At 43.7% G+C, this 23,234-nt stretch overlaps 3 protein-coding genes across 10 annotated transcripts in view; 2 read left to right on the top strand and 1 right to left on the bottom strand.

The window, feature by feature from the left end:
* The window catches only part of LOC143327894 (signal-induced proliferation-associated 1-like protein 2), a 79,806-nt gene extending 67,286 nt beyond the window's left edge, over positions 1 to 12,520 (bottom strand). For all 8 annotated transcript variants that reach the window (XM_076742499.1, XM_076742501.1, XM_076742503.1 and 5 more), the window contains exon 1: positions 12,387 to 12,520. The gene's annotated coding sequence lies outside the window, so the exon portion shown is untranslated. The remainder of the gene's footprint in view (positions 1 to 12,386) is intronic.
* Positions 12,521 to 13,166: 646 nt separating this feature from the next.
* On the top strand, positions 13,167 to 15,949 carry map10 (microtubule associated protein 10). Its single transcript, XM_076743334.1, has one exon. The coding sequence runs from the start codon at positions 13,267 to 13,269 to the stop codon at positions 15,769 to 15,771; it is 2,505 nt and encodes an 834-aa protein (XP_076599449.1). The 5' UTR covers positions 13,167 to 13,266; the 3' UTR covers positions 15,772 to 15,949.
* Positions 15,950 to 17,144: 1,195 nt separating this feature from the next.
* ntpcr (nucleoside-triphosphatase, cancer-related) lies at positions 17,145 to 20,404 on the top strand. Its single transcript, XM_076743173.1, has 5 exons — positions 17,145 to 17,239; positions 17,663 to 17,825; positions 17,916 to 18,018; positions 18,571 to 18,780; positions 19,407 to 20,404. Exons 1-5 carry the CDS (start codon positions 17,206 to 17,208, stop codon positions 19,482 to 19,484), a joined length of 588 nt encoding a protein of 195 aa, XP_076599288.1. The 5' UTR covers positions 17,145 to 17,205; the 3' UTR covers positions 19,485 to 20,404.
* Positions 20,405 to 23,234: the final 2,830 nt, after the last annotated feature.

Here is a 23,234-nt window from a genome sequence, read left to right as displayed (position 1 = left end):
GATTAGGATCTGTCAGAAACTCCTGGGGCAGAGTACCAGCATCACCACCACAACCTACAAACTATACTTTGGCAAAAGTTGGCAGACACCAATAGTTCCGGCTCAGCACATTTTGTGTGCAGGACAGATGACGTGCTTCATCCACAGGGCACATAATGAGGGTTTCTGACGATTGCAGGGGCTAAAATTAGCACGTGAATAATAATCACTGGCCAGAGAGCTGCTTTTCATTGGAAGTTTGGCAGGGGAGAGTGCACTGGATGCCAGATCAGGGGTGCTGCTCTATGGATGTGTGCAGAGGGAGCAGGCAGTCAGGAAGCAAAGGAAAGTTGACACTGGAAACAATATTGTTAACAGCAGTATGGGCAGAGCTGCCAGTGTTTTTAGATGACCATGTAGGACTGCCAAATGCCTGCACCAAGGCTGGCAAGAGAAGTGGAAAACAACACAACAAACAAACAAACAAGCATTCTAACAACAGTTACCATTCATAAATGTACCAACCTGTTGACATACTGGAGGTGTGGCTAGGAAAAAGACTGTATTCAGAACACTGTACAGGATCTAGATACCAAAACAACAACAACAACAACAAGCCAAGTGAAGGCCATCTGGAGCATATGTTCCAGTGCAGCTACTTCCTGCTGTAATTAATGAAGATCTCCAAAGGGAACAGTCTGATTAAGTGAAAACTCTTCTTATTCTCCACAGGCCGTGTTTTCAGAGCTCAGAGAGAAACGGCTCCGACAGAATTCCTGAGAGCTCGGCGGCCCTGGTTTGTCATGCAGCTGGCATCTCTTTTATGGAGTCACTTTCAAAGCCCCCCACCCCCAGACACAAGTGGCATCAAAAACATCTGTTCCCTGGGCAGCTACCCACATGAGAGATTGCCCAGTCCTGACAGGATGGCCTGCAGATGTAGGCAACAACCGACATGCAAATGTACATGTAAAAGCCGAGACAGCCGCATTGTGACAGTTAAGACAACAATATAAGTTACAAAGGAGAGGAGAGAAAAAAAAAAGAAATGACAAATAGAGTGAAAGGATATGGACCGAGAAATGATGAAGAATGAAAGGAGGGAGAAAACCTGAATAACACGAGATGATATGTTATTATAGTGGAGGAAGAGGAGTGCAATAACTAGTAATTCTGAGTCATATGTCTCCTGGCTATAGTGAAGGATGTGCAGTGGTACTTTGAATCCCAGACAGAAGACCAATTTGACCCCCATCCTGTTCAAAGCAGTGCTGTTAGTAGAGGGGCCTGCAAAATGCCTGATGAAGTAGCAGTAGCACAGCTATATTAAGGCTGCTGTGTCCAGAATGTACGAGATGCCTTAAATGCCCACTCTGCTAGTGCTCAGCGCAGTGTAAAACACTATGCATCATTAAGGGAAGTACTATCCACGGCCCTGTAAAAAGAGTGCAAGTAGGGGGAGAGTGGATAGAGGGAGGCAATGGGAAATGGTCTGAGTTATTTCCATTCCCTCAGCCTGTTTATGGAAACATTACAAGAGCAAGGTTCAGTTCTCACGGAGGAGGAAAAGATTTGGGAAGTAAGAGTGAGAGACAGGGGAAAGTGAAGGAGGGAGTGGAAGAGAAAAAGGAGGAGGAACTGCTGCTTTTAGCTGTTTTCTCTGGAAAAGACCTTGCTCTGTGTGTGTCCTTCATTGTGTGATTCTCCCTCTGGCACAGGCCACAAAAGCCTCCATTTATCTATCCTGAGCATCTAGCCTTATTGAGAAAAGGCCCTGAATGGCGGGCCGCCATCACATGTGCCAGGTTGACATGGCTTTTCCCTTGTTAACACTTTAGTCTTGCACCCAGAGTGCACCCAGCACAATCTCCACCAGAGTGAGGGATTACTCCTGCCGACAAACGGGGGGTAAAAAAGAAATAGTACATCTGTTCTATATATTTGCATTTCTTTGGTCGAATCACAATGCACCACTTGACTCGATGGAAAGCGAACATTCTCAGTCAGGCGTGAGAAACCCACCCCATCAATGAGGCCTTTTTCCACCCTTTGGTTTTTTAACCGGGGCAACAGCACATCACAAGGAGCAGCTTGCACAAAACACAATCTGTCAACTTGGAGGCAGACGGAGGCCAGTTTATTCATGATTCGCACTCATCAGTTTCTATTTACTCAGTGTTCTTTGGAGTAGAAAGGGGACCAAGTGCAATTTTAGGACATTGCAATGTGCTCTATTCAGCGATCTGCAGCTCTAATTGCAGAGTGAGAGGAATTTTCTACATCTCTAGCATTGAGGCACAACAGCTGCAGCTGGCATGGCATGCGGTGGGTGTGTTTAAGGGAGGTGTGGCAGCTAAAAGGGTGTCAAAGACTAACCTCCCACTAAGAGCCACCCACACACGCGCACAGCTACGCATAAACACACACAAATGCACCCAGGGTTACATGCACAGACAGCCACATGTTCACAATCGCGAAGTATGCATTTGTCTCTATGTAAAGACGAATAATGTTAATGACATTCCAGAGCACTGGGGGAAATACTGCGCTCTAAAATTTGCTCCCCTCTCGACCGTCACTCATCAGCACATCCTTGATCTCACTGATTTAGAGAGGAGTCAGCTGCCTTAAAGAAAAAAAACACCAACACATACAGTACATACACGCATCCCAATCCTCCTGTCAGCTGGCCATCATCATCACCTGCTAAATATCATCTGTACACACACACACACACACACACACACACACACACACACACACACACACACACACACACAGAGTACATCAACCATTAAAGTGTGTTAAGGGACGAAGGGATACGAACGTCCTTTTTTTGGCTCCACATCTTCTCTCTCGTTTTATTCCCACCTCTTTACACCACCATCCTACCATCCCCCCTCCTGAATGTTAAATGGGGAAAAGTGTCCAGGGAGATGAGTGTGGACGAGAGGACCAAGAGCCAAGTGCACTGATCCAAGCTATCATTAGGGGCCCCAGTGATCGAGTGACCTTTGACCTTTAGAACTGATCAAGGCCAACGATCTGATGAGGTGCTCTTATGATGGGGCTGGGGTGGGGTGAAGAGAGAGCGCACAGAATGGGGGGTGGATGTAAAATGTCCTAACAGTCATATGGAGTGTGGTTGTAGTGCATCCTGCTGCATTTCCTCAGGGACCTCACTGGTGAATGCACACAGAAGTCCACTGACATCAATATTTATGCAATTCAGAATGACATTAAAAACCCTTTAAATGTACTTCCACCTCACTCAAGCAGAGATGAAGCAAAAGGAAGGTGTCTGTCCTTAATCACAGAGCTGGCCAGACTTTACAACAGAATACCAAATAAGCACAGATTTCCTTATACTTCACTTCCTTATCTCTAAACTGCAGCTGGCTCTGAAGAATGTCACCAAGATGGCAGCATTTAGGGAAAGCACCAGGCACTGGCAGCCGTACAGCATGCACTCAGGGTCAACAACCCAGCGAATCAAGAGGAAAGCCTTAGTTTAGGTAGACTGCAAACGCAGTGTTACTGTATATCCAGCTGGGTTTGGTAAGATGGACGACTCCCACAGGCTGTTGCTATAAATAAGATCTTAGTCAACCTGTCTTGTTAATGAGAGAGTCGAAGAGTTCTTTAGCACTTCGTCAGAGTCTGTTGGGTAATGCGTGCCTCTGACCTTGAAATACCACCTCAGAAATATGAAATACTTGAATCTTCACCATTTTTTATCGTCCCTAAGAAAGCACAGACAGGAAAGCCATTCAATTCTATATCAATAATGACCACAGTCTTCCAGTATGGGACTCCCTGGGGCAAAATCCTATCAAGGCTCATGGCTCATTGTGTGTCCTTTTCAGCATCTAGGGTGGGAAAGTGTTTGCAAACCCATGATATTCCACATTGTAAACCCACCCATGCGCATATGTTGTTGATTCTGCAGGGCAACAACAAAAACACTGAGGTGACAAAGCAATGGTGCAGCAACAGTCCATGAAGTCAACACACAGCAGCTTGGGCTAACCAGGGAACTAGCTCTGTTTGAGCAGAGGGAAACGCAAGAAGCCCCTCAGGGACTCCAGACTCAGACTGCCTTTCAGTGAAAACTAAACAAACTGGACAGGAAACAATTAACCTCCATTCATTTCACTCTTTACACTCTCCCAGAAAATGTCAAATGTCACCACCTGAGAGAAAGGATCTTCATGTGTGACCTGATGAGACTCTGTGTGTTTACATGCACTTAACTAACCTGATTATTGTTGGCTTTCTAACCTCATTTATTTAGAGTGGAGCAAATGAGAAACTGCTTCCTGGTTAGCTCAGCAGGATTTCTGCTGCAGAGACCGGACAGAAAAGAACTTGGAACTTTGAGTAAACATATTAAAGTAAATATGTTATAAAGCAAAGCCAGCAATAAGTTGGAAGCTTGCGTTGACCTCTGACCTTAGGTGTTTGTGTGCTCCGCCTAAATGCAGATTATCTTGAGACAGATGAGAACAGTGTAATTATACAGCTGCTCCTGTGGTTAGATACACAGCACCTGGCTGTGTATCCAGCAGTTGTGTCTTCATTGTGTTTTGGCTCGGGCCCACACAGCTCAGTGCTGAACTGTATGTGGCCCTGCAGTCCTGTTTACATTTCAGAGAGGTTCTGAGGGCTTCCAGTAAACATAGCCTGTGGAAGGTAAGCACTGAATGAACACAGTGTAGCTGCTAGGCACTGTAAGAATTGCTTGTACAGAGAGCTCTTGTTGGGATCCTAACACAATGTCTGGGACACTATGTTAGGGTCCTAACATAGTGTCTGGGACGCTGTTTGCTTGACTGTGTTATGTAATCTCCTTTTCCTTTGCTCCTTCTGCTTTTAAGGAAGTAAGTCCATATAAAGGCTAGCACTCAGTGTCAAATGTGCTGCCCCTCTAGCTCTGGAGCCCACAGCGTCTCACCCCCTGTGGCTAACCCCCAAACATCCACAGAAGCTTCCAATACACTTCAGTGGAGGGGAGTAGTTGATCTCCTCCATATTGACAGACAGCGCGATTATAAGAGCAAGAGGACAGAGAAAAAAATCAGGCCGCTGTCACTCTAGATCATTATCCTCCGTCAACAGCCTTTACAAACAGCATAAAAGGAAGGCTAGTCAAAATGATGTCGCAAAGAAAGAGGGGAAAAAACAAGCAAGATGGAATATACTACTCTAGCTTCGAATTAGCTCTGCTTGGCTGGGCTGCTGCTCCTTAAACACATCATGCCGCTGCTGCAGCAGCCCCAAGTACAAGGAAAGGCCAGGCTGACTGCCATCCCTGCACAGTTCAGCTCCTCTCAGCTTTAGCCTTCCCTTCCACTTTGTGTAAAAGGGTTTCCCATACACCCCAGTAACTCCAGTATCTCAAGCTTGTTTAAAATAGTCAAAGACTGCTATGCGTTTGCTCACAGAAAGTTATAAGAAAAGGCCAAAGGCAACATCATGTACAGGCATTTTTATGCTTCAGTAAGTGGATACAAGGCTACATTAATGGCTACAGTAATGTCCTGGTTTAATGGTGTGCATAATTCAAAAGTACAATCTGAAGTGAGCTACAAGACACAAAATCTTTATATTTCAAGTATATTGAAAGGAAGTAGAATGGTTATTTTAACCAAATGAAGCCCTAGAAAATGAAAAAAAAAAAAAAAAGCTTCTTGGAAGAATGCTATAATGCCTCTGATTTCTTCTAGCCCACACTTGAAAGATTTTTTACAGCTTGCTGCTGCTGTCAAAAGGAAGAATAACACAATCAGAATAATACGCTGAAGCACACAAATCTGAAATACACACTGCAATAGAAGTGCAAACGGCCAAACTTTTGTTATAGTTCTGGGATTCTCAGTATAAACCACAGATATTCTGTATACTAAACTCATTATCATCTGATTAATGGATCAGTGGAAACACAAACAAGAATAACGCCCCAATATGTTTCGTCAGCGCTTTTAAAAACACAATGACAGACTACAGACCGTGACTAGACTTTCTAATTTGTCTCATGTCAGTGGGCTGGCAACATGAAAGGAACCAACAAAAAACAGACACTTTGTCCCAACTGATGAAAGGGCTGTTTAGGAGAAAGTTCTTTCCTGTAAAAAGGCTGATAGCCAGAAAACTTGTACATTCTCATCAGCACTGTACACAGAGCAAAAAAGGCAATCTACCAACAACACAAAGCAGCCTCTGTCAAACAGCACAGAGTGGTATAATTCAATTCTCTTGTTCTTTGATCCTTATATTCTTTATAGCTTATGTAAATACTGCTTACGGAATCTGCCTTACAGTATACAGTGTAATCTCTATTGAAGCAATCCTGCTGGTCATTTAGGCTAAATTGAATTTCGACATAACCTCATGCTCATCAACAGTGTGGAAACACTGCAGTGCACTGGTGAGGTTAAGTGAAGGATACGGGCTCCAGCAGCAATGCCTCAGTGACTCACGCACGCGAACACTAAAGCTGAGCACTTTATGGCACATCTGTCATGGCTCTGCTCCATTTGACTTGTTAATTACTATCAACCTCCATCAGAAACAAGTCAGCGTACTTTTACGCTTCAAAACAACTCATCCGATGGCTATTTGCTCCTTGGCTTATGCAGGGTCAATTTGACAGCCAAGGGCACAGATGTTGGCACGGGGGGCATCGTGCAATATTGGCCTGCATTTTATGACTAGGTACCTTCAAGGACTACGTGGCTAATATTACTGATATAGATAATATGAAATACATAACCCTATGGCTGACAGGAAAATGCATAAATACACCAATAAAGGGTGAAATAAGCCCATTCATCTCATCAAACCATCAGACGCAACTCTATTTATTCATTATTTTACTGTTCTCATTGGCAGATGATTTGTTGGGGGGGGGGGGGGGGCAAGAAAGGAATTTACTGGTTAATGAACACATTGCTCTGTATTTACACATATGTTTATTGATTTCATACTACACTGGGCACCTTTACGACGGTAGTGTTCAATGAATGAATACACAGAGACACAAGAGGAAAAGTCTACAGAGGCCGTGGTGGCATGCGGTCTGGGTTCTGGCTGGATCACCCACACCCAGTCATGTCTGCCTATTCAGACAGGCCCTTTCTTTTTCGCTACAGTAGGAAGGAGGTATGCACACCAGCACTAAACCAAATCCCTTCTTATCTCCCATTGGAGGCTGGCTGCGACCACAGAGGTCAGCTGTCCCAATTGTCTGGGCCCACTGAGGGGAACACAGACTGAGTTAACCCCATGGGTCACGACTGGTCCTTGGACTCAGTGGCAATCAGGTTAATGACTGGTCAGCACTCATTCTCTCCATCGTGGCTCAGTGACAGACATGTAGACAAAACATGTAAGGAGGGTCAGCAACTTTCAGTGGCCTTTTCCCCAACATTCCTGATATGGACACTAATGAGTCCCCAAGGGAACATGAGGTGCAGACATAATTCATCTTGGCAAGACACATTTTCCTATATGCTTGACTACTGAAAATCCATAATGCATGACTATGCTGTTTTTGGAGTGGCAACGTTAAATGATTGGCTTGGTGAAACAAAGAATGATCCTGCGGTATTTGTATGTCGCCATGAATGGATAAGACATGGCTAAAATAAAGGTACTGTGCATTCACACCAGGAACAAGACTAATGGATTTAGAGCAAAGCCTGAAGGCTGTGGTTTGCCTCCATTTTGCTATTTAATGCAATGATCAAGCCGCAGGTATAAATGCACCATTATTTATTTTATCCCAATATGGATAACCGGTGGGGTGAAGCAGGCACATGGCAAAAGATAATCATTCTCAAAATCTTTGGTAATTATGACGATCACGGTTCTCAGTTATAAAATCAGATGACCCACATTTCACCATTGTGTCTGAAGATCAAAGAGATTATCTGGCGGATTAATGATTTTCTTTCAGATGGAAAACTATTTTCCAGTTACATCTATGTTGAGTGTGAGGGCTACATATGTAAGCCACTGTCATACAGTTAAGATTATATGTACCTCTGTCTGTCAATCCCGTGAGTATGATGGAGCTTAGTTCAGAAAAATAATGCAGGGTTTCAAAAGGTCATCATTAAAAGGCCCAAGCTGGTGTAAGCTGGTCATATGGTTTTGTTTTCATGACCAGAGATGCAGTAGTAATATCTAATGTGTGGACATAATTATACATCATTGTACATTCACCATCTGCACTGCAACAAAAGGGCTTCAAAACAGCTGTAATAAGGACATAGAGAAGCATACGGTCCATCATCCATGTCTCCTGATGACGTTATCAGATGCCTAATCTTTATCATAATTGGTCTAGCTACGCATGAGCCAGCAGTGATGGCACAGTCTGTGATCGCAGGGCTCAAACCTTTATTCTCCCCTCTGCCCCGGCATCCCACCTTCTCCTCAGTCCTTCAGCAGCTCGGCGAGGTTGACAGGGTCCTCACCAGCAATGACGCGGTCAGCGTTTGACTTCTGTCACTATACCATCTGCTCCATCCAGCAGCTTCCCCTCCAGCTATGACACTGCTTTTTCACTCACATGTGCCTGGCACGACAGCAAGCCGCTGGATGAGTGGCAAGAGGGTGGGATATGAAAGAGCAAAGCACATATAGCGTGTGCAAGACACAGAGGATAGGCTGGTGAAGCAGCTACTTAAACAAACAGAATTTACTAATACTATTAGCATCTACTTCTGAACAAGATAACTATGAACATGTTCAATGGATCCATTTCTTCTTTAAAACCATGTAAGATAGAATACAAGAATGTCTAAGTAAAATGCCTTTAAATTGCAAGCATAATGGTGTCTGCATCTAATCTATAGTGTCTACTACAAGGCTTGATCACACCAGTCCAGTCAGATTAACACACATCTACTAGACACAAATAAATAAACAAGCAAAGAGGCACACAAGGCCACCAATCCACATATGTCCTCAAGAAACACACCGCGGGCCATAACATCTCATTTGTGCATATCATGTGAAGAGTGGGACTATTGTGCAGTGGAGGGCTGCTGGCGTCTTCCTGCGTTTCCCTGGAATGGATGCTGACACACGCCAGTGCCTGAGCAAGCTGTTAAACATGCCGTCTTAATGCTATTACACTGATTACACATGAGAAGTTGTATCATGTGCAGTGCAGACCCTAAAATCACCTAACAAGATCCTTTGGTAACCATGTTTCAACCTTCTCCGGGGAATCATATGAAAGGTTTATTGTGACTTTTGTATCCTAGACTAATAGAAAGTATGACTGGAACTGATTGATTCTTAAGTGATCATCAATGCAATAAATCGAACTTATTGCCAAGTCTTATTTGTACCATACACATTATGAACATTGCTCAGAAAACCACCCACATCCATCACAAACAGACCCCTTGTGGAACATGGGATCAATTCATAAAAAACTTCAACCTAATGACAGCATCTGTGCTTTCCCTTACAGTGATGAGCGGGCTTAAATCCTTCCATAAATCCAGACTGCTATCAAAACAAAGGCTGATAGAAAGACGGAGAGAAAATCTGGCTCTCACAACAGGAGCAGGCAGCATGTGATCCCCTGTCTGCTGGTTGGTTGGTTTTGAAGCAACAGGATTTGGTTGGGAGGCCTAATGTGACTCCTGGCCAGCCAGTCAGCCAGCCGGCATAGACCAGACCAGGTTCCCTGATCCTTGTCACATGAATGGGGTGTGGGATCTGTTGGGAAGGGGGGCGCCACATGGTTTGGCACGCTGCTATGGTACAATGAGGAAAAATGTATCACCCCTAACAAATGTGGTCCGAACTTAAGTCCTTTGGCGTTTTTTTTTCCGTTCTACAGTCATCCAAATCATGGCTAGTCAGCACACCAGTAGCAAAGCACCGTGGGAATAACAGGGAAAGAGCAGGAGACAGTGTCAAGCACTCTGGGGGAGTGGTGTAACAAGACTGAAATCAGCCACTGCTGTTAAGCAATTACCCAAACATAAAGAAAGCCCACAAACAGCATGTGTTATGGTGGGTTATGTCTTATGGTAATATCTTTAACGGCTATTTCTGGTTCACAAACCCAACAAAACAGCTGTAACTCGAGAGGGGCGTCTCCGAGCCCACTAGGTCAGAAGACATCCTAACCAGCTCTGCAATGATAACATCTAGCTATGGCCTGTGGGCATGTCACAGGAAGCGGTTCCTCTGCCAATCCTGACAGGTGCCTTATTGTTCAGCTGAGCACACATTGTGCACATAACTTATTTTGAAAGACATATCTATCCAGCTCAATTACCCATTGTCTGGTTAGCCATGCAGAAGGCGCTGTTAGAAATAGATGAGAACATATTTCTTCTTCAGGGCCCACTCCATGCTCTATTGATGGCAGAATGCAACAGATCACCATTCAAGCCATGATTGAAAGACTTTCCCTGGCACTGTCATGATCATGGCTGCTGAACAGGTCTCCCTCAAGGAGTGCACTGCTGGCAGTGGGTGAGATGAGGTAGCAAGGCTGCGTCAGTGTCATCTACATGAGGGAAGGTCTTGTCTTTAATCTATCTTTTATATGTCTGGGGAAAAAAATAAAGACTGCCTTGTCATCTGTAATGTAACAAAATCAGAACTTCCAACAGAAAATTCAACAAGGCAGAAAGCAAAGAAAACACTCTAAATTAAAGATCATATAGGTTAGGTATTGAGTGCAACTACATAATGAGGAAAGGCACGAATCCAAACTCAACTGAAAAACAGGCTCACTAATAGAAATGTTTGCATGATGACAGAGAGAATGGGTAGATTAATGGGGTTGTTTTTCGCTTTTGTGCGCAATAATAGCAAATTATTCACACATCACTACAGATGTCTTTATGCTCATTCAGGAGAGTGGCCAACTGAAATATGGCCTCCCTGATGTGCAGAGCTCTGACAGCTGGAGTTAAGCCAAACATTTTAGGCATTAAAGGAAAATATGTTAAATGTTATACCAGGCCATCAACATAGTGCAGCCTTCTTAAAACACTCCTGTGCCTACTTAGCTCGGCACAGCCCCACAGAAAACTAATCTTTCCCAGACATAAAACGCTGTGAAAAATAATGGTGTCTTATTGATTTTAACGCTCCAGGAGCTGAGAACTCTTTATGCTTCATCTGTTCAGATGGGAGCTGTGCAGACAGGAGGACATTAATCCAGAGCACTGAAAATTAAACAATGGAAAGTTAGATTTACATTCATGAGCACCTTGTTGTTGTGTCTGCAGCTAGCTACGGGCAGAGGAATGGCCTTAATTGTTTCCCTTTATTGGGAAGTTGGTTATTGTGGAGGCTAAACTTCCTGCAGGAAGACAGCAAAGGACATGGTGCTGGAAGACAAACAACATTTGACAACAGTTTACTCTCCCAGAGGGGTATACAGTACACTGTATGTAGAATAGGCCACAGGAGCAGCCAGTTAGAAAACATGATTGTACATGCTGTGTACAAGCAGACTGCCAGATATTATTTACGGAGAATCCAAACAACTCTCATGTTTGGGGAAATAGTTCTTTGTCTGGACACACTGACAAGCTCCCACCGCTGCAGAAAGTCAAGATAAGCACATAATACAACAGCAGGGCCAAGTAGAGTGTGTTGTCTTTGCCCACTACTTACATAAAAAAAAAAACACATTCCTTCAACGGCTTCCCAAGGCCATTAAACACGGCCGGTAAGACTATAGCTGTGGACTTCACCTACATGGGGAGGCTTTCTCGCTCATGACCACTTGGACAATGATGCCTTTATCGCCCCCCACCGTTTTCATGGAGGCACTCCACTGTCCAAATTCATTCAAAAATATTTCTGCGCAAATCCAGTCAGTTTACCTCCACCCAGCACACGCCACCACCACCACCACCATCACCACCAAAAAAAAAAAAAAGAAAGAAAGAAAATGACGTCAACGTCTAATATCATTAGCAGCCAAACTGGTTTTAAAAAGCAGAGTGATATAACATGTTCTGCCTTCAGGAATATGAATGTTAAGTTGAGCGTGTTTTGCATTGAACTTGGTTTATATGTGAGGCTGCCATGCTCCTCAGTACATAAACAAACAAACGTGAGTTAAGTACAAGTCAACAGCAGCGAAGCGATAGCTCGTGTACTTCATGAACAGACACAAATATGGGCCATAGACAAGCCACTGCTGAAACATCATATCCCCTAGTTATTTTACGTTTGTCCGCTTAGGTGCCTGAAACTAACTTTATCCTTTGTGTTCACCATCACTAACGACATGCCAGTGAGTTTCTACGCCTTCCGCCGCTCTCGCTGCGTGCAGCGCTCCTCACTTTCAGCTACAGCCCTACTTTTCACTTTGTCCGTCGGTTCGGACGGACAAAAACGCAAACGGGTCTTACCTTCAAGTGTGAGCGGCGTCCTGTCCAGGTAGTGGAATTTTTGACGCTGTCAAGTATCCTTTAAGGGTGAAACAAGTTGAAGCTGTGGTGGTCGGTCTCACATCTCTTTCTCTGTCAGTCTCAGCCTCCAGACTGAAGTAGCACAGACCGCAGCGATATGCATCCAGCACCTCCGTCATGACAACGCGCAGCGAAAAAGACTCCGCCCACCCGACGCTCGCAGGAACGCCGGCGCGCGCGCACATCACCCTCAAACATGTACAGGCTGATACTAAAGACAGGCAGACAGACCAATGTCCACTACAGAAGAAAGGTGAATAATGAGCCTGCTATGTCAACCAAGCCCGGTGTCCTTGAAGTCTTTCACCACAAGACTATTTTAGTGTATAAGACCAGTAAGCCCTACAGTGGCACCATCTGGTGAACCGTAGAAAAGTTGCTCTCCCAAACTGCACCTGGATAAATTCCTAACTTCATATCCCCTTGGCCTGCGATTGTTATGTGTCGTGTTTACATTTAGAGTCCTGTAACATGTTATCCTGCATTTATAAAGCTTTTTCTTTTTCTATTTTCCCTTGTTTACATTTGGAAACAGACTTCCACAATTACACGTATTTATAAAAACAAATAATACACTGTTTAAGAAAATCTGACCAAAAGTAAGCAATATTATCGGTGCTTAATTCAATTTTCAATGCTATACGTAGAAGAACCCCTGAAACTGCATTTCCCAGGTATCGCTGGGCTTTATATGACGCAAAACGCTCGCGACTTGCTTGTTTCCATGGAGCCGATAGAAGCTAAACGCTCGAGTTGGCGGATTAGCTAACAGCTAGTTCACTAGCTGGCTGTTGTTTCGTGAGGTTTTACGGTTTTCAGGATGTCAGGAGGACAAAAAAGCGACAGTCTGGAGACTCTCTTTTCATTTGAGCTTTTGGTTGAATGTATCCGAATCCAGAAAGGAAGTAAAGTTTCCGATGAGCTGGCTCTCGGGGTACGGCTGCTGGATTTTCCAACGCTGCTCATTTATCAGCCTCAGCAGAGCAGCGGTGGCGTTAACCAACGAGAACTTCATGGAAAAGTTCAGCGGGGAGAACACGCCTTTAACAGGGGCAAGTCTTGTTTTTTCAAAATGAACCTGAACTCACTGCACACCCAGCTGTCGAACAGTCCCCTCTATGCTATGGTGTTGGACGTGAAAGAGGAGATCCCCAAGTTAGTTGGGACCTCGCTCATCTCACTGGCCACAGTGATGGACAAGATCAGACGGGATGCCACTGAACATGGTGCTTCTACTCCCTCGTCTCATGGTGAAAAGGGACTTGTTGGTATATGCAACCTGATGGGGGAGAAAATCGGATCAATTTCCCTGAGTTATAAACTGCTAAGTCTGGGAGCTAGTTTACTGCCACATATCACAGACAGTAGGGGGCTTAACAGCACCAGTGTCCATGGAGAACATTATGTACAAGTAAAGATCATGGAAAAGAAAAACGTATCTGCAGACGTGTTGCCTCTTGACCGTGACGATGTCTGTTCACCCACACTGCACAAGTGTGATGTGAGCAGAAATATCCCAAACAACAAGCCACCACATGAGAATGCCGAGCAGACTGAACACAGGCCAAGAAGCCAAACGCTTCAGACACTCAAAGAAACTGAAAACGGTTTAGAAGAAGAGTTATCTATATTTTGTCCACCGCATCTCTTCTACAGTAATTCTGCAGAGGAAAAAAGCAAAAATGAAAGGGCTGATTGCAACTTATTGAATCTGGATTCAGAGCTGTTTACGTTTGAAGACACATATTCAGAGGAAGAGATGGCTGACAGTAAAACTGAAGGTACAAGTCCTCCAATGATCAACCAGAGAGTCAGAGATTGTGTAAAAACGTCAAGAAGCCAAGAAACAAGTGGGGTGACTCCAAATGTGTTTGGGGAAGCTTTACAACAGTTGCCTCTGCTGAATGCTCTTCTTGTTGAGCTGTCGCAGTTGAGTGACCAGAACCCACACCGACCGTTGTCTATTCATCCCAATCTTGCTTGGATTTACGGGCCTGCTTCCACAGCTGGGCATGGAAACGCAGCAAGAAGGGCACAAAACAAATCGCAGCAGGCAACCAGACAGCGCACGAGTCCCCATTTAAAGCATTTACATCCTCCCAGAAACTGTTCTACACCAGCAGCTCGGCCTGCATCTGTAAAAATGAAAGACAAACAAGAAGAGGCTTTGATTGAGAGTAAAAGCTCCAGTATGTCTCCCAGGAAGAAGCTTGTATATGGTACAACAAAGACATTTAATCTAAGGCTAAAGCAAATTTCTTCCTTTAAAGTAAAACATCGTGAATGCAAGGAATTAATACAGAATGAAACACCGTCATTGATGACCAAAGGAAAGACAAAGTCAAGTGATAAGATCATGAAGTCCAGCAAAAGAAAATCATCAGTAAACCAGAGCTCCAGTCTCAATGAACATGTCGAGACAGTGATTCAAAACATCACAGTGGACTCTGCACTACAAGAAACAATCACACTAAAAAAGAAAAACCTGCATGAGAAGGTTTGTGGCAAACAAGACACACCCTGTCAGAGAATTTCAGAACAACCTAATCTCTCTGAAAGAGGCTTGAAATGTATTCACATTCCCGGTGTGCATGGCGTCGCCCAAAACAGAGACAAGAACGAGCATCACAGTGAATCAAATCAATCACAGTCTGAATCTGACAAGCACGGGGACAAAATTGAATGTTCAGGAAGCAGCAGACACAGCAGCTCGAGATCTTCATTTTCAGACTCTGGCGGGGAGGTAAACGAGGAAGCAGACTATGCTGATGACTTCAACAGTCTTGAGCCCAGTGATGCCTACTCTCCTGACCCCGCGAGTAGCCCTGAGCCCTCCAGAGCCAAGACTCCCAGGTCTCCCATCCGCCCCGACTTCTGCATCTCTGACTCTGGCTCTGAAGGTTTCCGGAGGAGAGCGGTCCTCCCCGTGCCCATCAAAGCCCCCAGCTCTCCACAGCACGCCCTGAGGGGTACACACATCATCCGACCTCGAACCCACGCCTCAGCCCTCAGCTTTTCCTCCGATGACTTTGAGAGAGACAGATCTGCTTCCTTACAAACCATACACTCCAGAAAACAGATGGCAGAGAGTGGTGGAACGGGAAGGAGCTCTGGTGCTGACAGTTTTATATCATCAAGAGGTCAAATGAGCGAGTCAACCAAGAACAGCGGCCCAGTTCGAGCGTTTTCTGCAGAATCAATATCCTCCTTTGAACCACAGGAGGCAGAGGAACTGGAAGATGAGCTTGGATCTCTGGATTTCAGAAAGGAGTATCAGCATATCTCTAAGCTAGTGGCCAACAAACTCCCTGGTTACACCATGTAAAAAAAAAACAAAACAGAATTTTATGGATCATGGAAACATTAAGGCAACATTATTTCCCTTAACCAAGTCTGACAGATGAGTAGCAATATTATACTGTGCACCTCTATCAAATGCATATATTTTAAATGTGTAATTGTACAAGTTTTCCTTTCACTTATGATGTCCAGCAACAATTTCAATAAAGACAAGCTTTCTGTGGAAATGATGTGATCATTTGACATCTTAATCACTCAGTCAATACTCAGCTACTGGACATTTGCATAAAGGGTTGGACCACGAGTCTTTTAGTAACACATAAGAGGATGGAAAATCTCTCTGCGCGCCATTTAGGATGCAAATCATTTAACTCATGAGCTATCATTTCCAGTTGCGTTGCCTCGAGCAGAGAATCTCCCAGTAGCTGGTAGGGCAGCTCCAGGTTTCAGGGTATTTCCTTTAAATTCCGCTTTGCATTTGCCCCTTGATGTTATTTGATAAGCAAAAGAGAAACAGGCATTCATTCATGATTAAGCTGGCAGGGGGTGTTTGTGTGACAGTTGTGTTTAGCAGTGTTTCCCAACCACTGTGCCGCGGCACATAAGTGCACCGTGAGAAATCATCAGGTGTGTCATGGAAGATTATCACCTGATTGGTGCTCTAAGGCTTACAGCACCAATCAGGTGAAATTTCCTGTGTGTCTTTCTTCAATTCCTACAGAATAACAGCTTTGTGTTCAACTAAACAGGCCCAGGTTTCACACTGAGTACGCAAATTGAGTAAATTGAGATTACATTTTCATTATATTTCAATAAATATACTTTTTGTGACATTTTGTTTGGTGGTGTGCCTTGTGATTTTTCAAATGTAAAATATGTGCTGTGGCTCAAAAAGGTTGGGAAAGACTGGTGTTGAGGATTTATAGCAGCTTTTGGGTTTCAGTAGGACAACTGAACTACAAATTTGCATTGGTGGAAATTTATTACTATTAAGTATATTTATTCAAGGACTGTAATTAAGTAGTATTCTAACATTTCATACTTTATGCTACTATACTTACTATATTTATTTGACTAATCTCAAGTTTAAGCTTCTGCTTACACTTGCAGAATGTACTCTGTAATAGTAATACTAGTCCAACCAAATAATGTACAACACTGACATCCTGCATGATGAGTAATTTTACTCTTGATAAACGTTTTAATGCAGGACTGCACCGAAATATTCACAACCCAGATAAGGTTATAAGTTAGGCCTTGTTTAACTAGTATTTTAAAGTTACTGCTATTGTTGAACAGGGTCATTAAAGAAAGTAAATGGTCGAGAACTGAGCTAATAAACGCTGCCTTTCACAAAATAAAGCTCAGGCGACTCGTGCCCACCGCGCATGCGTCAAGTTTGTGTACGGAAGCGCTGTAGCAGCGTGTTGAATGGCGGAACGGTACGAAGTGAAGTGAGATGTTCAAACACGTTTTTCTGACAGGCCCTCCAGGTAATACTTCACACCCTGGCGTCTCGGTGCTGTTGAAGTTAAAGTCGCTGTAAATCCAGAGCAGTCGGTCAGCTGTCTTAACCCAGAGTCCCGGTCAGCAAACGATAACCGTGGTTCTCATGAGAGTTAGCTTGTTTTAGCTGTTTATACACTGAATGCTCGCCCTTACAAGTGCTCAAGAGACGTTCATATAAGTAGTGCCTTTTCAAATACTATTTGACAGATGTTCAGTCAATATGACTCAGTAATTCCCATTCAAAGATATATTGATTTAACATATAGTTAAATTTAGTGGGCTGAGAGCATTGATAAGGATGCAGATGGCAGCATCACTGATGGATGGATTACACAGTATACAGTGAGGCTCTGTGACCTAGTCTTAAATTGTGATATAGTAGTTTAATAGTGCTGTTTTATCTACAGGTGTGGGGAAAACCACCCTGATCCAGAAGGCCTGTGAGGCCTTAGTGTCATCAGGAGTGGGAGTTGAAGGCTTTTACACAGAGGAGGTCAGGGACGGGGGCCGGAGAGTGGGCTTTGATGTCGTCACAGTGACCGGAGAGAGGGCCCACCTGTCCAGAATCAGGTAGCAGCGTTGTCATCCTACCCAAATCTCACTGCCTGCTCTCTTTCATCATGCTGTTTGTGGTAACATTTGCCTTGTTCTAACTTAAAGAGACGGTCCCGGTTCATCTCATGGCAGACGGGAATACACAGTCGGCCAGTATGTGGTTGACTTGCCCTCATTTGAAAACCTGGCTCTCCCCCTCTTCAGAAATGTAAGACAGCAACACATGCTTTTAAAACTCATCAATAGATCACAGTGAGCAAAACACTCCCCCCCCCCCCCCACTTAACAAATCATCCGACCTTTGATTTTCTCAGAATTGATGGAATAATTGGAAGCTTGCAAACACATAAATTCCAGAGTGACATTTTTAGTGTTTGTGGTGCCGTCTGGCTGTCACTGACCGTGATTAATCCGGCATGTAAAGTGAGCCTGGAGTGACGCCTACACATGCGCTGTAAAGGAAGGTGTCTATGCCTTGGCTGCACATATTCCGCTTTCATCTCGCTTAAATCATCTCTGTAATCATTGCAGATCACCCGTTGCGTGTAACATGCCAACACCGTGTCAGTGAGATTCACATACATGAGACGTTAACATGATGAGCTTTTCCCACATGTTAGATTAGCCACATTGCCACAGATGTTTCATCTTTTAATCAATAAATGTCCAAACTGTACTTTCATTTCTAAAGCTTATCAAGCATGTGCGTGTACATGCATTGATAGCGCTCAGGGGTAACGCTAACGTCCGTCTTCTCCAGGTAGGGTCAGCGGAAGGTGGCAGCAGGAAGGTGTTTGTCATTGACGAGATCGGCAAAATGGAGCTCTACAGCCAGTCGTTCATTAGATCGGTGAGACAGACTTTAGACAGCTCTTCCTGCTCCATCCTGGGCACCATTCCCATCCCCAAGGGTCGACCACTGGGTCTCGTTGAAGAGGTGCGGGGCAGGAGAGATGTCAGGGTCTTCACGGTGAGTGCAAACGCTAGCATGCTTTCCACAGGGAAAAGAATAGATATTTAGGTCAGTTCGGGAGCATTTAAGTCTCACAATAGCTATAGGACACTGTTTACATTGTATCCACTTGGTCTTAGAAGGACAGTCAGTCTGCTCACTAACGCAGAAGTGGCATGCCCTGCATTATCCCTCTCCTATAGCAGGATTAACTCTAAATCATGCGTGACTGATTCAACAACAAAGGGTGGTCTCAAATGTCAAAATGATTTATCACGGAAGACTCAGTTATAGATATTGTCATGCAAAATACTGGCTGTGCTCGAGTAGTTATTCTATCAAACAAGGTTATGCGGCAGTATGAACATTTTTGGCAAACATGTGATTTGTAATTTTACTTTGGAGACGGTGGGTCATAGATTTGTGGTGGTGGAGACATGTGGTAAGCGTCCACTCTGAGATTATCAGGAGTCTGTTCTGTGAGGCTTAGCTTTTTGATCCTGACCTACAGGAACAGACGTTTGTCACAGTTCTCATGTTATTTATCTTTGCCAGCTTAGGTTATATAATTTTACATTACCTGCAGACAATCTTCTGTACTTGCCATCATTTTTGATTTTTGTTTCCTTCTTTTCCCACTTCAGGTGTCAAAGGAGAACAGAAACGCTCTTCTGCAAGACATTTTGGCAGCACTACAAAATTGTCTTAAACAAACAGCCTAACATGGAGATTCAGAGCTGCTACATGGGAAAAAAAACTGCAGTGCGTGTGTATTTTTATGCTGACAGCAAGTTTTATTTGTGTCAATGCATATACAGCACACACAGCCAGACTATTGAGTGGATCCGCACGCACCTCATAACAGGGTTGTGACCTAACCTGAAGGGCATAGAAGCCGCTGAAAGAGTTAGTGTGTCACATGCATGTATTTATGTACACCGTTCATTTTTTTTCTTCTCATACAGCCTTAAAATGGATTGCATGCTGAATAATTGATTGTGAGATGGAAGACAGCGGGGGAATTGTTCAGTTACTGTGTAAATATCCCGCACTCTCACAGTCAAAGACTGCTAGTTCTCAAAGCAGCTGTTTTATTTTGCATTGGTCTTACAGAGACTCCAGCAGGCAGTTATTAATTAGGTTATAGTATTAATTTGTCCACAAGGACAAGTGGTGGTATTTTTTTATTGATGGTTTTTATAAAGGGCCAAACAAAGCAGCGTCCCTGTTCATTCATTTGGTTCCTTGCCATGTGCATCTCCTCTGTGTTTGTCTTGTCAACGTGAGGATGTGCTCATTGAAAATCAATCAGTACTTAAGGGTTCGACTGTGTTTAATCCTTTCATGGTTTATTCATCCTCCAGAATGAATAGAAAAATTGAGAAATAAACAGTTTTTGTCTTTGAACAGCCAAATTGTTTTTCTCTGGCGTTCCTTTCTTACATTTGAAGATGGAAAGTGTTCATTTGTCCATCAGTTACACATGTTTTCATACTGACTGAAGCTTCAATCTTGTTTTCATATTCAGCAGTACAAATAAACATGCTTCACTTAAGTGTGAGGGATTTCATGCTCCGTCCTGGGAGATGATGGGATTTCTACCCATGTGCAGTCCGATTGCATTAAAGGATAAATGCTGTGATATAGGATTTTTGAGTGTATTTATGATTTATGAAGGATTTAATCCGATGGTATCGCTCAGAAGAGTCCCTGAAGCGCTTTACAGCTGTAAAATGAGACATGTTGTCAAACTTGGAGTGAAGTCGTTGTGACTGTCAACAAACAGCTGAACCTTAAATCTAGCCCATTAATACTTTTTGTCTTATGTGCATATGTTTTAGACAAATGTTCTCCATAAGTGCATGTTGATTAGGAAAAGGTGACGTCGTTTTTCAGAGAGTTAAGTAGCTCAAGAACATTCAAGGTTCATGAGTGTGTTCGATCGCTGAGATCAGACATAGACCGCTGCAAGTGGAATTTCACAGACTCTGTGTGAGCTCTGGCAGTTGTGTCAAGGTTTTTAATAGAAACCCTCTGGCAAAGATATTTGTTTCAACACCAAAGCATCTTCAGGTCATTTCAAAGTGAAAATACATGCAAGGCTTTTTTGGCTTGTTTTTTAATACTGCTTGTATAACTGATGTAACCTGTCAGGTTGGCTGCAGAGAGAGCTGCCAGCTGTGATCTGCGTCAGACATGCTGCTGCGCCAGCATCTGTTCTGTGGCCTCCGCTGACGTACCTCTGGATCGACTGGCACTGACAGTCGCTGAATTGGCCTCAAAGTCAACATCGCAGTGGTCCTATTTTTGAGCTAACATGGAGATGTGACGTTGTATTGTTATTGTAGGCACAGACTTAAGTGGCAATTAGGGTTGATCGTACGGTTCATGGCAGGGCAAGCCAAACCACCCTGCTGAAGGGGACGGTTCCCCTGATTGGAAGGTGATCCTCTGCACCCTGCAGCAGGGTAGCAGATGGGTTATGTAACAGTGGCAAAGACCCTGCCAGTTTTACCAATTTAAGGGTGTATGTGTGTGTGTGTGTGCATTTGATGTAATGTAATTAGCAACAATATTGTTCATATAGTCACATTATGGGCGTATCATTCATAACAGTGATTCCCAGTCAGGGGTATTTTTGCAGTTGCCAGTGCATATGTGCAAAGATTGTGGAGTAGCTCAGTGAATAAAAAAAAAGAAAAAAGAAAAGAAAAAGACCAAATCAAACATCAAGTTTCTTTTATTTGGATAAATATCCTCATATTGAGTCGACACCTGAACACCTGTTGAGAGTGTGAAATTAGTTGTAACAGTTTAAAGCGTTAACAGTTGAAATAGTTATCTAAAAGTAATGGATACATGATGAAATAGACTGCTAAAATGGAAAGTAAACAGTTCAAATATTTTTTCTGATAATGATAGATAAATACAGTATATTGCTGATGTTGATATTTTTGATGTACTGTGGGGGTACTTGAGTTCATCTGACAGCACTGTGCGGGGGTGTGCCTGCCAGAACAACGCTGGTAACCACTGATTTATAGCATCATGATGTGTATGAAATGCTCCATCAGCATAATCAGAATCAGAACTAGCTTTATTGGCCAATATGTGTGCACATGCAAGGAATGTGACTCCAGTTTAAACAGACAAAAAAAAAGAAAAAAGAAATAAAATTAACACCAACATTTGATGCAGTAGCAAAGAATTTAAAGCCACAAAGAGGATTATTTTTCCTTTTTTTTCCATACTCCAAAAAACACTCATTGCTATATTTTATGGTAACGTCCATACATGTAGCCGTCGTGGGCTGCGCCGCGGGCTTGTTCATACATAACCATTGTGCAACTGTAACAATTGGATACACTGTCAGGGGACTTGAATGTGTTGATGCATCTTAAGCAGAGGGGGTTGCTGTGCTGAAAAGCCATATAGAATAGCTTGAATGAATATGAAGTACATTAATATCCTTATTGCAGAGATACATTTGCACCCTATCTGTGGGACAGATGTCTATATGGGACCCTGTACCCTTTATTCCCCCACACATGGACAACACAGAAATGCAAGGGGCTTACCAGCAATCCAGGACAAAAGGGAGTTTGCTGGGAGGGGGGGTGGGGGCGGGCTCTCTCCAGTTATTGCACTTTCTGGTACCAGGAGGCACAATGACAGCTGCAGAGGGTGGAGATATTGTGATATATTGTCCGAGAAGCCTTCGGCCAAAATGCCAAACACAACTGATGAAAATCTGACATATTGTTCAAAGACCATGTGGGGGATACACAGAAGCCCGTTCCAGCTCTCCCAAAGCCGGACTCCAAATTCACTGTTTATTTCCCAAGATGACCGTTTGATTTATTGAAAGAAGTGGAGCTAAAGCTTCTTAGCATCTGTGATGTCAGATTTCTCAGTGCCTGCGCATGGTAAGTACTTTGCAATGCCCCGTAAATCAAGGTAATTTCTCAGCATGTACTGGGTATGTGAGTTCTCACCATTGCTGCAACGAGGCTTTGCACGGCCCACAGGCATTATGATTTCAGATATGTTCCCAGAAAGCTATAATTGACCTTTAATTCTCCTCATTGTGCAAATGGGCATAACTGAGGTCCAGTGGTCTTGACAGGTGGGCAGTTAATGTCAAATGGGATCCGAAGGCTGTGGAAATTAAGCCATTTGATCTGGGCTCCTAACCGCTATTCCATCCTGCTGCCCACCGCTGATGATTCCTAAACCACTCTCCCCATTACATCACTTTCATGGGCTCCCCCGGGCTGCTGGAGGGAGACCGTGTTGGGTTTCAAAGCCTGTGTTCGGGCCACAAGCACACCCCTCCACAAGCCCACCTTTTGAGCTTGGGATCAAAGCTTGAAGAAGCATGAGAATGAAAAAGGAAAAATCTTTGTAAAATGTCAGCAGATTTCTTCCTTTTCTTCCTGCATTCATACAAAAAGCAGCATTTATTATTTTCC

The sequence above is a fragment of the Chaetodon auriga genome, chromosome 11, assembly GCF_051107435.1.
Source record: "Chaetodon auriga isolate fChaAug3 chromosome 11, fChaAug3.hap1, whole genome shotgun sequence".
NCBI classification, from domain to species: Eukaryota; Metazoa; Chordata; class Actinopteri; order Chaetodontiformes; family Chaetodontidae; genus Chaetodon; species Chaetodon auriga.
Note: the sequence above shows the minus strand (reverse complement) of the source record. Positions and strands in the feature narration are given on the sequence as shown.